This window comes from Phocoena phocoena, chromosome 3 (genome assembly GCF_963924675.1).
Source record: "Phocoena phocoena chromosome 3, mPhoPho1.1, whole genome shotgun sequence".
Lineage (NCBI taxonomy): Eukaryota > Metazoa > Chordata > Mammalia > Artiodactyla > Phocoenidae > Phocoena > Phocoena phocoena.
Window position 1 is genome coordinate 162,729,695 of NC_089221.1, and position 13,056 is coordinate 162,742,750.

General features: G+C 61.4%; 1 protein-coding gene across 1 annotated transcript; it reads left to right on the plus strand.

Annotated features, from left to right (window-relative positions):
* Positions 1-287: 287 nt before the first annotated feature.
* CILP2 (cartilage intermediate layer protein 2) lies at positions 288-8,236 on the plus strand. Its single transcript, XM_065875271.1, is given in 8 exon segments — positions 288-351; positions 1,332-1,430; positions 2,308-2,580; positions 3,113-3,268; positions 4,341-4,619; positions 5,200-5,308; positions 5,494-5,651; positions 5,901-8,236. Coding segments are annotated over 8 exon segments (3,474 nt in total).
* The last annotated feature ends 4,820 nt before the right edge of the window (positions 8,237-13,056 follow it).

Consider the following 13,056-nt stretch of genomic DNA (forward strand, 5'->3'; position numbering starts at 1 on the left):
GGGTGGGCTAAGGAGGGGACTTCCAGCCGGCGACGAGGGGACGCAGGCCAGCCCGAGGGCGGAGGTACAGCCAGCCGCACCGAGGGGGGCGACCCAAAGAGGTTGTCTGCGCACCGAAGTCACCTCAGGCCCGGGAGCGTTGCGTGGATGGGGAGTGGCCTGGACGGGGCGTGGCCTGCGGTCGCGTCCCTCCCCCATCCACGGCCCCAGCGGCCGCCAGACCCGCGGGAGTCCGACCCGAGTGCACAGCGGAGCTGGGACCCTCCCTCCGACTTTCGGACCTGGCCATGGCGTCACTGCAGATACTGCTCTGCCTCTGTGTCGCCGCCGCGCACCTGGCGGGGACCCGAGGTGAGGCGCCCCCAGACCCCAGACCAGCCCCCTAGGCGCCGGACGTCTGACAGAGGGCGTGGCAAGCAGCCGGAGCCTGGAGACAGAACCAAGGGACCCACTTGCTTCCCCAGGCCTGCATTCCCTTTGCCAGCCTCGGGGGTGGAGTGAGGGGGCAACGAAGAGATGGAGCTGTGGGACCACCTGGGGCAGGAGGGGATCTCGTCCACTGTCTTCCCTCCTCCAAGGGACGATAGGGGCACCGGGAGTGTGGCTATGAACTTCAGGCTCCTCTGGATTCTCAGGACTGCAGGGTACCCATCTCAGCCACAGCATTTGGACCCTGAATCATCCAGTCTTGGTCTCACTATGAAGGGGCCAGAGCTGTCCCCTCTCACCTAACTCCTTCCCTCTTCCACACACACACAGCACTCAGAAAAGAAATTCCCATCTCTGGAACACTCAGTGGAGTGGGGAACTGGGCCCATTTCTCAGATGGGGAGACTGAGACTCGAAGAGGGAAGGGACTTGTCTGAAGTCACCGCCCAGCCCAGTTATCTCAGACAACTCGCGGCTGGAGAAGCCAGGCTAGATTCCAAGGACTTCCCACTGGCAGCTTGGGCCCCAAGTGCAGGGATGAAAGGTAGACTGAGGGAGGGACTTCCAGTCAGCAAATGGATGAAAGAAAATTCAGATCAATATGACAGCAGGGAGGGGCACAGCCAACTGAACTCATGGCCACTGAGCACAGTGGGAGAACTGGGTCTGGGAAGCAGAGTGGATACAGACTTCCCTAACCTAAGGGGCTGTGTCAGAGTGAGGGATGGGGCTGTGGGAGACTGGGGGTGGGGAGGTCATGGGGAGGCTTCCTGGAGGAGGGGGTGCTGCAATTCTCCCCTGGATTCCGGCTTCTCCCCTGTGAAATGGGGATGATCGTGGGAGCACTTTGCATACCAGGAGTTCACAGAAGTCCTCCCCCCTACCCCTCACCCCTTTGACAGGCACCACCACCCCTGAGGAGCCCATGGTGACTGCGTGGGGCCTTGAAGGTTCATGGCTGCACCCTGGCCAGCCCTCACCAGCCCTGGAGGACTGGGAAGGTGAGCCAGCTTGGGTCTGAGTCCTCGTTCTGCTGTGGACTCTGTGTGAGCTCTGGCTGGTAGGGTCTTGTGAGGAGGGGACACAAGCTGGGTGAAGAGCCCAGGACTGTCCTGGTCCCTGGGCATGGCAGCCCCTGGAAGTGGTGCCCCAAGAGGTCTAAGTTTTAGGAGCAGGGAGATGAGAGCCCAGGCTGTTTGTCCAGGAGGAAACCAGGGTGGGGTGGGGCGGGGCGGTGAGACAACAAGCTCAGTTCAGTCAGGGAAACAGGAGTTCTGGAACCCAAGTCTCTAGCTTCCCAGCTAAGAAGGTTCTATTTGACTTGCTCTTGAATGAGGAAAGGAGTGAGCGCCCCTTGGGGGGTTGATGGAAACAGAAGCTAACCTGTGAGAGGCCAGACCCTTCCCACCTCTGGCTTCTGTGAAAGGGAGGGTTGCCTGATAGGTTCAGTGGGCAGCGAACAAGGTCCCAGCTGGCACTGATGCGAGGCTGCCAGGCAGTGGAACAGCTGGTCTCAGGCCTGGCTCCTCGTGCTGCCTTGATATCTCCTTACACCTCAACGGTTCTGAATTCTGAGAGTGGGGGCTGGTGAGACAGTGGCAAGATCTCAGCATGCACTCACGGGCCAGCTCAGATACTGAGCAGCAGAACTAGGGCCGGGGCAAGCGCAATCCAACCTCCCCTGATCCTTCTACAGCTCCTTCTGCCCTCGAGGGCTCTGGATCTGGGCAGGCTGGGCTCGCCCATGCACTTTTGTGGGGAGGGGGACCTGGCTTAAACACGCAGATGGGAGTGGGCAGGCCGCAGCCCAGGCTCCTGCCTGAACTGATGGGGCCCGACCGGCTAAGGCCCGGGTCCCAGCGCGTGCGGTGCCCGCAGAGGCCAGCGAGTGGACGTCCTGGTTCAACGTCGACCACCCGGGAGGCGACGGTGACTTCGAGAGCTTGGCTGCGATCCGCTTCTATTACGGGCCGGCGCGCGTGTGCCCGCGGCCGCTGGCGCTGGAGGCGCGCACCACAGACTGGGCCCTGCCGTCAGACGTCGGCGAGCGCGTACACTTGAACCCCACGCGAGGTTTCTGGTGCCTCAACCGCGAGCAGCCCCGAGGCCGCCGCTGCTCCAACTACCACGTGCGCTTCCGCTGCCCGCTCGGTGAGGGCGGGGCTAAGGGAGCGGCGGGGATTGGCCATAGGTGGATGAGGCCTGAAAGGATGGTGTCGTGTGGGGTGGGGGGAGGGTGAGGGTGCAGGGCGTGGCTAGGAAGAGGCGGGGCCTTTTAGGAGCAAGGCCGCAGGAGACGGCCGGACCGGATAGGAGAGGAGCTTTGGAAGGGAGGGGCTAAGAATAGCCGGGGCCCAGGTCGGGGTCAGGAAGGGGCCCTCAGGAACACAGCTCCCTCTCACTGCCCTCTTTTGCTCATCTAGAACTAGGGCCGTTCTGTGGAAGTGTGTTTTGAGCCCCAGATGTGGGTGAGACGCAGGGAGAACAGCAGGGCTTATCTTGGCGGGGGCGGGAAGGTACCTCAACTGCAATTTCGACTGGTGCGCCTGGGGGAGCACCGATTGAGGCAGTGGGCAGGACTTCTCTCTGACTCGGATGCACGTGACGAGAGCACCCTCCAGTCCCACACTGTCAACAGAGTTCCAGGTTCCATCTGACGCCCCCATCCCTGCCCACTCCCCAGAGGCCACGTGGGGTGCGTGGGGCCCGTGGGGTCCTTGTTCGGGGAGCTGCGGGCCAGGCCGTCGCTTGCGCCGCCGCCGCTGCCCAAGCCCTGCTGCGGATGCGTGTCCTGGGCGTCCCCTGGAGGCGCAGAAGTGTGTGAGGCCTACATGTCCAGGTAGGAGGGGCGGGGCCTGGAGGAGATAGTTGGCTTAGAGGCGGGGCCTGGGTGTAGGGGCGGGGCCAGTTGAGGGAAGTACCTAGAGGGGCTAGTTGGGGTGGAGCCTGATGGGGCGGTGCCTGGAGGGAGGAGGCGGAGCCTGAGTGTAGGGGCGGAGCCTGGACGACCAGAACTTGGACCACTTGGAGACTGGCTTTTCCTTCCCTTCCGGGCCCCCGAAGAGCATTGGTAAATGTGTACATCTGGACGGGTGGACGCCATGGGGGTCGTGTCCAGTCATGGGCAGATCTGAGGAGGCACTTCCTCTGTGTGCCTGTTGGAGTGTGCGGATGTCCTGGTGGACGTGGATACACACAGAAGCTGGCTCACACACTCGTGGTGCACACACGCGTGGCATTCGCAGGCCACGCCCGTCCCCCACGCCCACGTGGACATGCACTCACACCCTGGCAGACATGATGCCCAGGCCCTCCCTGGTCCAGACACCAGGCCAGCCAGGAGGCGACTGGAAATTCCAATCAGGCCTGGTCTCCACAAACATGGTCTGGAGACTGCCCCAGCAGAGCACGCAGCAGGGTGGGGGAGCACAGTAGCCAATGGGGTGGTGGGATTCCCCACCCTACTCTGCTTGGCTCTGCCTTCTCCGTGCCTCTGCCCTGAAGTTTCCAGTGGAATTTTCCATTTTATGGAGAAACCACAGGATTGTGACAGGAGGGAGATGTTCTGGGCCCAAGACCCATCCCCTCGCTGGGCCCCCAGCCCCTGCCTGAACATTTTCTCTCATGCTAGAAGGAGCCTCTCTGCCCTGTAAGAGTCACCTATCCTGTCCTCTCCTCCAGGGCATCTCCTTCACACCAGGATCCCAAGTCCCTCCCCTTGGCCCAGCCCTGACCACTGAACCCCATGTCCTTCACACCAAGGGCTGCTGCAAGCAGGTCCATGCTGAGGACTCTCTGAGGGGAACAAGGTGGGGAGGGTGTCTGGGTACCTTTGCTGAGTGACTGATAGAGAGGAAAGCCCTCCCCAGGAAGGGGTCAAGAGTCTTCTCTGCCTCCTGTGCCCCCCCCAGGGTGTGGTCTCAACACCTGTGGGTGCCCTGACCACATCCTTCTGGGCTCGGTGGTCACCCCATCTGGGTGTCCGCTGCCAGGAGCCAGGGTCTCCTTGCGAGACTGGCCTGGCACTATGGCTACTAGCCATGCCCACAGAACCTTCTGGGTGCCTGGAGTCTGTGCCAGCAGCTGAGCCAATGTCAGTGCCCAAATGGATGGCTTCTCTGCAGGCATGGCCCAGGCCCAGGCCAACAGCTCCATCTCTGCTGTGGTCACTGTTGTCCTTAATAAGTTGGGTAAGTGCCTCATGGTAAGAGGGACGAGGGGGCTGAGGAACTGGGGAGGAAATTCTGGGTGACGCCAAGCACTTGGGATGATGTGATGTACAGTGAGGCCAATGGAGCAAGAAATAAGATGTAATGGTCATTGGAGAAGATGTGAGGTGAGAGGTGGAGTTGCAAAGGGAAGCATTAAGATTAAGCATTGGGCTTCCCTGCGTGGTGCAGTGGTTGAGAGTCCGCCTGCCGATGCAGGGGACACGGGTTCCTGCCTCGGTCCAGGAAGATCCCACATGCCGTGGAGCAGCTAGGCCCGTGAGCCATGGCCACTGAGCCTGCGCGTCCGGAGCCTGTGCTCCGCAGCGGGAGAGGCCACAGCAGTGAGAGGCCCGCATACCACAAAAAAAAAAAAAAAGCATTAAGGGCACAGTCTCCAGCAGATGTGAGGTGAACCTGAGTGGGGGGAGGGTCATTAGAAAAGGCCCAAGTGAAACAGGGCATCACTGTAAGGGAAAGGATGGGGCCCTGCTCTTGGGAAGGGTCATTGGGAGAAGCTGGGGTGGGGCAGGGCCCTGACCTTTGCTGCCTCTGCCCCCAGAGAAGCCCTATCTGGTGAAGCACCCTGAGTCCCGAGTTCGAGAGGCTGGCCAGAATGTGACCTTCTGCTGCAAAGCCTTGGGCACCCCCATGCCCAAGAAATACTCCTGGTGAGTGCCTTGCCCCATGCTCAAGGGTCTCGCGCCCAGATTTGGGGTTGGAATGGGCTTCCCATGATATGTGGTGCCCCAGAGGAAGCTGCTCTGCAACCTCCCTGTGCCCCATGTGGGGCGGGACAGATGCAGCCCCTCCCCCGTGCCAAGGGCATTCATGGTGCTGCTCACCCGCCACCCAGGTTCCACAACGGGACCCTACTGGACAGGCGAACGCACAGGTATGGGACCCACCTGGAGCTGCATGGGCTTCACCCAGACCAGGCAGGCACCTATCACTGCAAAGCGTGGAATGATGCCGGGGCCGTGCGATCGGGCACTGCCCAACTCACCGTGCTTGGTGAGTGTCCTCAGCAACCCTACCCACAACCCTGAGTGAGCCGTGACACCAAACTGAGCCCCAACCCCAGCTAAAACGCAACTTCAAATGGAACCCCAACTTCAGACTGATCTCTGACCTTGCTCAGTCGGATCCCAGGCTCCCACTGAGCCCCCCGGGGTTGAGCCTCTGATCCCAATCTAGGCCCCCAACCTTGGCGTCCATGGAGGGCCCCCCTTACCCTGATCTGGCTGATTTCTTGCTCCACAGCCCCAGGCCAGCCAGCCTGTGACCCCCAGCCCCGAGAACACCTGATAAAGCTTCCAGACGACTGTGGTCAGCCAGGCAGCGGCCCCATCTACCTGGACGTAGGCCTTTGCCCTGACACCCTCTGCCCCAGCCCTGCAGGCTCGAGCCCCCGATGTGGGGATGCAGGCTCCCGCTGCTGCTCGGTGCACCGGCTGGAGAGCAGGAAGATCCACTGCTCTGGCTACATCCTCCCAGTAAAGATAGTGGCTGAATGTGGCTGCCGGAAATGTCTGCCCCCTCGGGGGCTGATCCGGGGACGTGTGGTGGCCGCTGAGTCTAGGGAGCCCTTGCGCTTTGCTCGGATCCTCCTGGGCCGGGAGCCCATTGGCTTCACATCCTACCAGGGTGACTTCACCATTGAGGTGGCACCTTCCACTCAGCGGCTGGTGATTACTTTCGTGGACCCCAGTGGCCAGTTCGTGGACACTGTCAGGGTCCTGCCTTTTGACCCTCAAGGTGCGGGCGTGTACCATGAGGTCAAGGCCATGCGCAAGAAAGCCCCTGTCATCTTAGATGCCAGCCAGAGCAACACGATATCCCTCGGGGAGCTGGAGGACGAAGCCCCCTTAGGCGAGCTGGTCATCCCGCCGAGAGCCTTCCGCAGAGCTGATGGTGAACCCTATGCAGGGGCTGTGGAGGCCCGGGTGACATTTGTTGACCCCCGAAATGTCACCTCGGCGGCTGCGGCCCCCACTGACCTGCGATTTGTGGACAGTGACGGGGAGTTGGCTCCACTGCGCACCTACGGCATGTTCTCGGTGGACCTCCGTGCTGCCGGCTCCGCAGAGCAGCTGCAGACCGGGCCGGTGGCCGTGCGTGTGGCCGCCAGCCAGATCCGAATGGCCGGCCACGTGGAGGCCCTGAAGCTGTGGTCGCTGAACCCTGACACGGGCTTGTGGGAAGAGGAGAGCGGCTTCCAGCGTGAGAGGTCGGCGGCCTCACGGGTCCGCCGGGAGGAGCGGGTCTTCCTGGTGGGCAACGTGGAGATTCGGGAGCGGCGTCTGTTCAACCTGGACGTGCCTGAGCGCCGCCGCTGCTTGGTGAAGGTGCGCGCCTACGCCAACGACAAGTTCAACCCCAACGAGCAGGTGGAGGGCGTGGTGGTCACGCTGGTCAACCTGGAGCCTGCCCCCGGCTTCTCGGCCAACCCCCGCGCCTGGGGCCGCTTCGACAGCGCCATCACTGGTCCCAACGGGGCCTGCCTCCCCGCCTTCTGCGATGCTGACCGGCCAGACGCCTACACCGCCCTGGTCACGGCCACCCTGGGCGGGGAGGAGCTGGAGCCCGCCGCATCCCGGCCCCGCCCACGCCCGGCCACCGTGGGCGTGGCCCAGCCCTACCTAGACAAGCTGGGTTACCGCCGCACCGACCACGATGACCCCTCCCTCAAACGCAATGGCTTCCGCATCAACCTCACCAAACCCAGGTCCGGCGACCCCGCCGAGGCCAACGGCCCCGTGTACCCGTGGCGCAACCTGCGGGAGTGTCAGGAGGCCCCGGTGACCGCCAGCCACTTCCGCTTTGCTCGCGTGGAGATGGACAAATACGAGTATAACGTGGTCCCCTTCCGCGAGGGCGTGCCGGCCTCCTGGACTGGAGATCTCCTGGCCTGGTGGCCCAACCCGCAGGAGTTCAGAGCCTGCTTCCTCAAGGTGAAGATCCAGGGTCCCCAGGAATACATGGTCCGCTCCCACAATTCGGGGGGCAGCCACCCTCGGACCCGGGGCCAGCTCTACGGTCTGCGGGATGACCGGAGTGTCCGAGACCCCCAGCGCCCTAGCACATCTGCCGCCTGTGTGGAGTTCAAGTGCAGCGGGATGCTGTTCGACCAGCGTCAGGTGGACAGGACGCTGGTGACCATCATGCCCCAGGGCAGCTGCCGGCGCGTGGCGGTCAACGGACTCCTGCAGGATTACTTGACCCGGCACCCCCCTGCTGCACCCGCCGATGACCTGGCTGTCTTCTCCATGCTGGCCCCGCTGGACCCTCTGGGTCACAACTATGGTGTCTATACAGTCACTGACCAGAGCCCAAGGCTGGCCAAGGAGATTGCCATCGGCCGCTGCTTCGATGGCTCCTCTGATGGCTTCTCCAGGGAGATGAAGGCCGATGCTGGCACAGCCGTCACCTTTCAGTGCCGGGAGACACCAGAGGGCCGGCCGAGCCTCTTCCAGAGGCTGCTGGAGTCCCCATCGGCAGCTCTTGGTGACATCCGCAGGGAGATGGGTGAGGTGGGCCGGGCACAGGCACGAGCCTCAGGTCCCCTGCGCACCCGCCGTGGCAGGGTCCAGCAGTGACCCTGGGCCCCAGCCTTGCTCCTCTGCCCTGCTCCAGACTCCTCTGTCCTTGGCAAGTCTCTTCAGGTTTCTGGGCATTTCCCTCCCCAGCCCAGAATTCAGTCAGGTCCGATGGTGCAAACGCAGGCAGATAATTGTTGCTGTGTGCCGTGAAATGGAGTTTGTCCTGACTGTGGGAGCCAGCATCCTGGGATGATGGTCGGGGCTGGTGACCGGCTGAGGCCCAGAGGGGATCGTTCCCAGCTCACATGCCAGCTCTGATTTCATTTCATATTTTGACCCGGATTTCAGATAATCCTCCCTTTCAGATTTCTGTGCTGAGCTGGATGCTTTATTGGGTCCTCTACCCTGAGTTTTGTTCTTGGGGTTATTTATTGAATAAATAATAACAGGTGTGAGTGTGGGGTCCAGATGTGGCCCATTGAAGGTCTGGGGAAGAGGCTTCTTGGCTCTGGGACTGAGGAGCACAGTTCTCATACGTTTGGTGCTTGGAGATTCCCCAGGGGGTCGGGGCAGGGATTCCATTAAAGATGCTTCATTTCCAACTCCTGGTGTCAGTCTTGGGGAGAGAAGGATGGAGGCTGGGGCTGCTGGATCCAGGGGCACCTTGGCAGGCAGAAACAGGCCTGAAGCACATACGGACATGGGTGTGCAAGCGGCCTGCAGGCCCCCGTGCGGCCCTGGACAATCCTCAGGCAGGCACGTGGGCCCCAGCCGATGCCCACAGAAGTGCATCTGCGACATGTGTGTGCAGAGCTGACTCATTAGCAGCCCAGGCTTGTGCAGCCCTGACTGCAAAACACAGTAGCAGCTGCTGCCCTGGCCTTATCCTCCTTGCCTGGCTGTGGTCAGTGGCTCCTATCTGGCCACATGCCCAGGGGCTACAGTGGGCAGGGAGGGGCCCTGGCAGGGCCGCTTGCCCCAGGAGGCAGGAACTGAGGCTTCCCTGGACTTCTTCCACCGGGACCACAGCTGCCCTGCCCTGGGTCACACCCGGCTGAGGCCTGGCCATGCCTTGACCACGTGGTGACTTGGCTGCCCAAGGCCATGGTCCTGAGCCATCACCGGGACTCTCGGTCTGGAGGTGCAGCACCATCACTTGCTTGCGTGCTGTGTGCGCGCGGCCAGGCAAGTTGTCCTGACGCCCCATGGGGCAGGCGCTGTTCCGACCACACCCCCACTTTCCAGACAGAGAAACTGAGGTCCCAAAAAGGAGAGGCAAAGGGCTGCTTGGGCCCCAGAGTGAATCCCGGCAGGAGCGGGGGGCTCCCTGGATGGCCCAGCAGTGCCCTCAAGGACACGCGTGAGACTCCCTTGGCCTGTAGACGTCGGTCCCTGGAAGGCATCAATGTGGCGTTTCTGGGGGCCTGGAATGGGGAGCATTGTGCCTGGCTGATTGCCCCCAGAAAGGGTGGCGGCAGGGAGTTGGAGTGCGGGGTATTATTCCCTTATTCTAGGGCCTGCTCAGGCCTTCTGCACACCCACCCACTTACCCACTCAACTGCCCACTTCCCCTCTATCACCCACCCACCCGCTCGCCCACCTGTCCACCCCTGCCCCTCCAGTCCCTCTTACCATCTGCCTGTCTAGCATGTAGAGGTGTCACCTCTGTGCCAACAATGGGGGCCTGGAGAGGGCCTGGCCTTGGCAGGGAGAGAGGTTCACGCACACCCTGACACACCTGTGGAGTCAGTGCTCAGCCTACATGGCCCGCTGGCTCTTGTCCATCTGGAGAACTCTCCATCGGACAACCCCCAGCCTCTCCATCCCTCCCTCACACTTTTGCTCAGCCCATGCCTTTCATGGGAACATCTTCCCCTGCCCAGGGGCCAGACTTAGGGGCCTGGAGGGTCTGGGAGAATCTGGCAAACCCGAGGGTATCAGCCCCAGTCTCTGAGGGTGGGCCCCAGGGCTGTGCTTGGAGACAAGGTTTGGAGGCCCCGATGCCAGCACCCCAGCCTCTCCTTGGATAGGCTGTGATGGACAAGAGAGGGGAGATGCTTTGAGGCCCCTGGGAGCCAGGGGCATGCGCATTTATCCAGACTTACTGTGTCTACACCCTCAGCTGAGACGGAAGCTCAGAGGGGTAGGCCCCCGCCCAAGGCAACACAGACTCTGGGCCTGCCTGTCGGGGTCCTGGGGGGCAGCAGGAGTTGGGGGGGTTCCCCCTGCAGCTGGCAGGAGAAGCTGGCTTCCAGGCTGGGTGTGATGAGGTGTCAGACACCACTGCCAAATACCTTTCATTGAGAAAGTGTTGGGGCTGCGGCCACTGCCAGCCCTGGGGCAGCTGAGTTTGGGGCCGGCAGCTGGCCCCCCTTCCCTAGGGTGGGGCAGGGGTGGGTGGGCGTCATCCTGGGGCCCCCTCCCCAGCTGCTGCGGCTGGGCCAGGAGTGAGCAGGGGCTCCTAGAGGGAAGCGGGCCAGGGAGACTGTTCCAGGCAGAGGGCAGAGCCCAAGAAAATACTTGGCACAGGACGGTGGCTGGAGCCCCAGTGCCTCCTCATCCCTGCTAACAGCTCTTCAAGAGGGCAGCACTTGGCCCCAATATTCTGATGAGAAAACTGAGGCTCCAAGAGAAGGAAGCCATGGCTCTGAGCTGACAGCCCTGTGCTTCGTTTTTTGTTTTTTTTTCTGCGGTACGCGGGCCTCTCGCTGTTGCGGCCTCTCCCGTTGCGGAGCACAGGCTCCGGACGCGCAGGCTCAGTGGCCATGGCTCACGGGCGCAGCTGCTCCGCGGCATGTGGGATCTTCCTGGACCGGGGCGCGAACCCGTATCCCCTACATCGGCAGGTGGACTCTCAACCACTGCGCCACCAGGGAAGCCCAGCCCTGTGCTTCTTGACGCTGTCTTGTGACCCCATTCTAGCCTCCGAGCCAGGAGTCTCCACGCCCCCCCTCCTGGAATGTTTGCTATCCGCCTCCTGGTAAATCCATTGCTCTCCCCCTAAAACTGGGACTGCCAGACCACACCCCGTAAGCTTGGGGTGTGGGGGGCATAAAGTCCACCCTAGAGACCCCAGCTCCAGCCACCCTGGCGTCAGCTCAGGGCACAAGGAGGCCCTTGGTCCCGCCCACGGCATTTTAGACTTATAATTTTAGAACCAGAGGTTCTTAAAATTCCTAGTATTGCGAGTGGGAGAAAAATCTTGGAACGGTGCTTAAAACAAGAGAGTCTTAAACCTGTAGAATCCAAGAGGAGGAAGATAAAAATGAACACACATTGAGCAGTGACTGGATACAAGCCCTCCCTGTCCCCAAAGCCCTAACTCACTTTGAGAGCATTTAATGTATATTTATTGTCTTGGGCCTCAAAATATGCTTTTAGGGAGGGTGGTTTTTCACACACATACCCCCATTTCACAGCTGAAGGGACTTGCCCCGGGTCACACAGCAAATGGGGACACCATAGGCTGAAGGGAAAGGCAATGTTTCTCAGAGAAAAGGACACAGGCAGTGGGTCTTGAAGGATGTCTAGGAGTTTGCCAGGTGGGCAAGGCAGGAAGGGCATACCAGGCAGCTGGAAAGGTACATGTGAAGGCTGAGGAGGGAAACCTCAGGCGGGCATGGAGAAGGGAGACACACAGGGGTGGTGTACAGAGCCTTGAATGCCACACACCTGTGGAGTCAGTGCTCAGCCTACATGGCCCACTGGCTCTTGTCCATCTGGAGAACTCTCCATTGGACAACCCCCAGCCTCTCCATCCCTCCCTCACACTTTTGCTCAGCCCATGCCTTTCATGGGAACATCTTCCCCTGCCCAGGGGCCAGACTTAGGGGCCTGGAGGGTCTGGGAGAATCTGGCAAACCTGAGGGTATCAGCCCCAGTCTCTGAGGGTGGGCCCCAGGGCTGTGCTTGGAGACAAGGTTTGGAGGCCCCGGTGCCAGCACCCCAGCTCCTGCCAAGCAAGGAGCTGGAGAGTCTCAGGTGGGTGATGGGGAGCCACAGAAGGTGCTGGAGCTGGGAAAGATCACACAGTTTCTCATAACAAAGACTCCTCTAGACCTGGGGCAGCATTCAGCATGTTGAAAAGTGTTTCCTTTATGGAACTGGGTCTGCTCCCTCCCACGTGGCAGACCTTCAGGGTCCAAACCTGCAGCCCAGCGCCCCTTCCCCTCCAGCTGCCTCCTGTTTTGGCTGAACACTGCTGGCTCCTCCACTTGGGCCTCGTGTCCCTGGCATGGCTACCCACCACTTCCCCAGCCCTGTCTGTCTCCCTCATCAGCCCTCAGAGTTGGGTATGACCCAGTCGCAGACCCCAAAGACTGGAGCCAGCCTGGCGGGGAGAACTGGCTTCAGTCAGGTGGGAGGAATGCTTGCATTTTAATGGTGGAAACAGAGGCAGGAGGCCAGCAGAGAAGGAAAAGTTCAGCTGAGCGCCAATGTCCTGCCCAACCCCTCCCAGGGCAGGAGCTGAGGCCAGACCCCAGGGCCTGGGGTGGGGGATCTGGGCAGGCAGGAGGGAGGAGAGCCCAGGGATCAGGGGAGCAACAGACACGGACATTTGGTGATGGATGCAGGGAGACATCCACCGCCCTACCCAGGGTCACAGGTGCTGTGCCAAACAGCGGATGTGGCACGTGGAGTCAAGCTTCCTTATCATCAGTCCTGAGGTCACACCGTCCTGGTCACTCGCTGTCCCTGTCCTCCCCAGTCAGACACTCCCTCCCACACCACTAGGCCCCCTTCTTGTCACTCATTCAGCTACACCGTCACTCTTAATTGCAGCCCCACACGCAGTCATCCCCCCCCCGCACCCCGCCAAAGTGCACACGGCTGGATTTGCCGGTTGTTTTGGGTGTGACAGCCTAGCTGGCCACTGT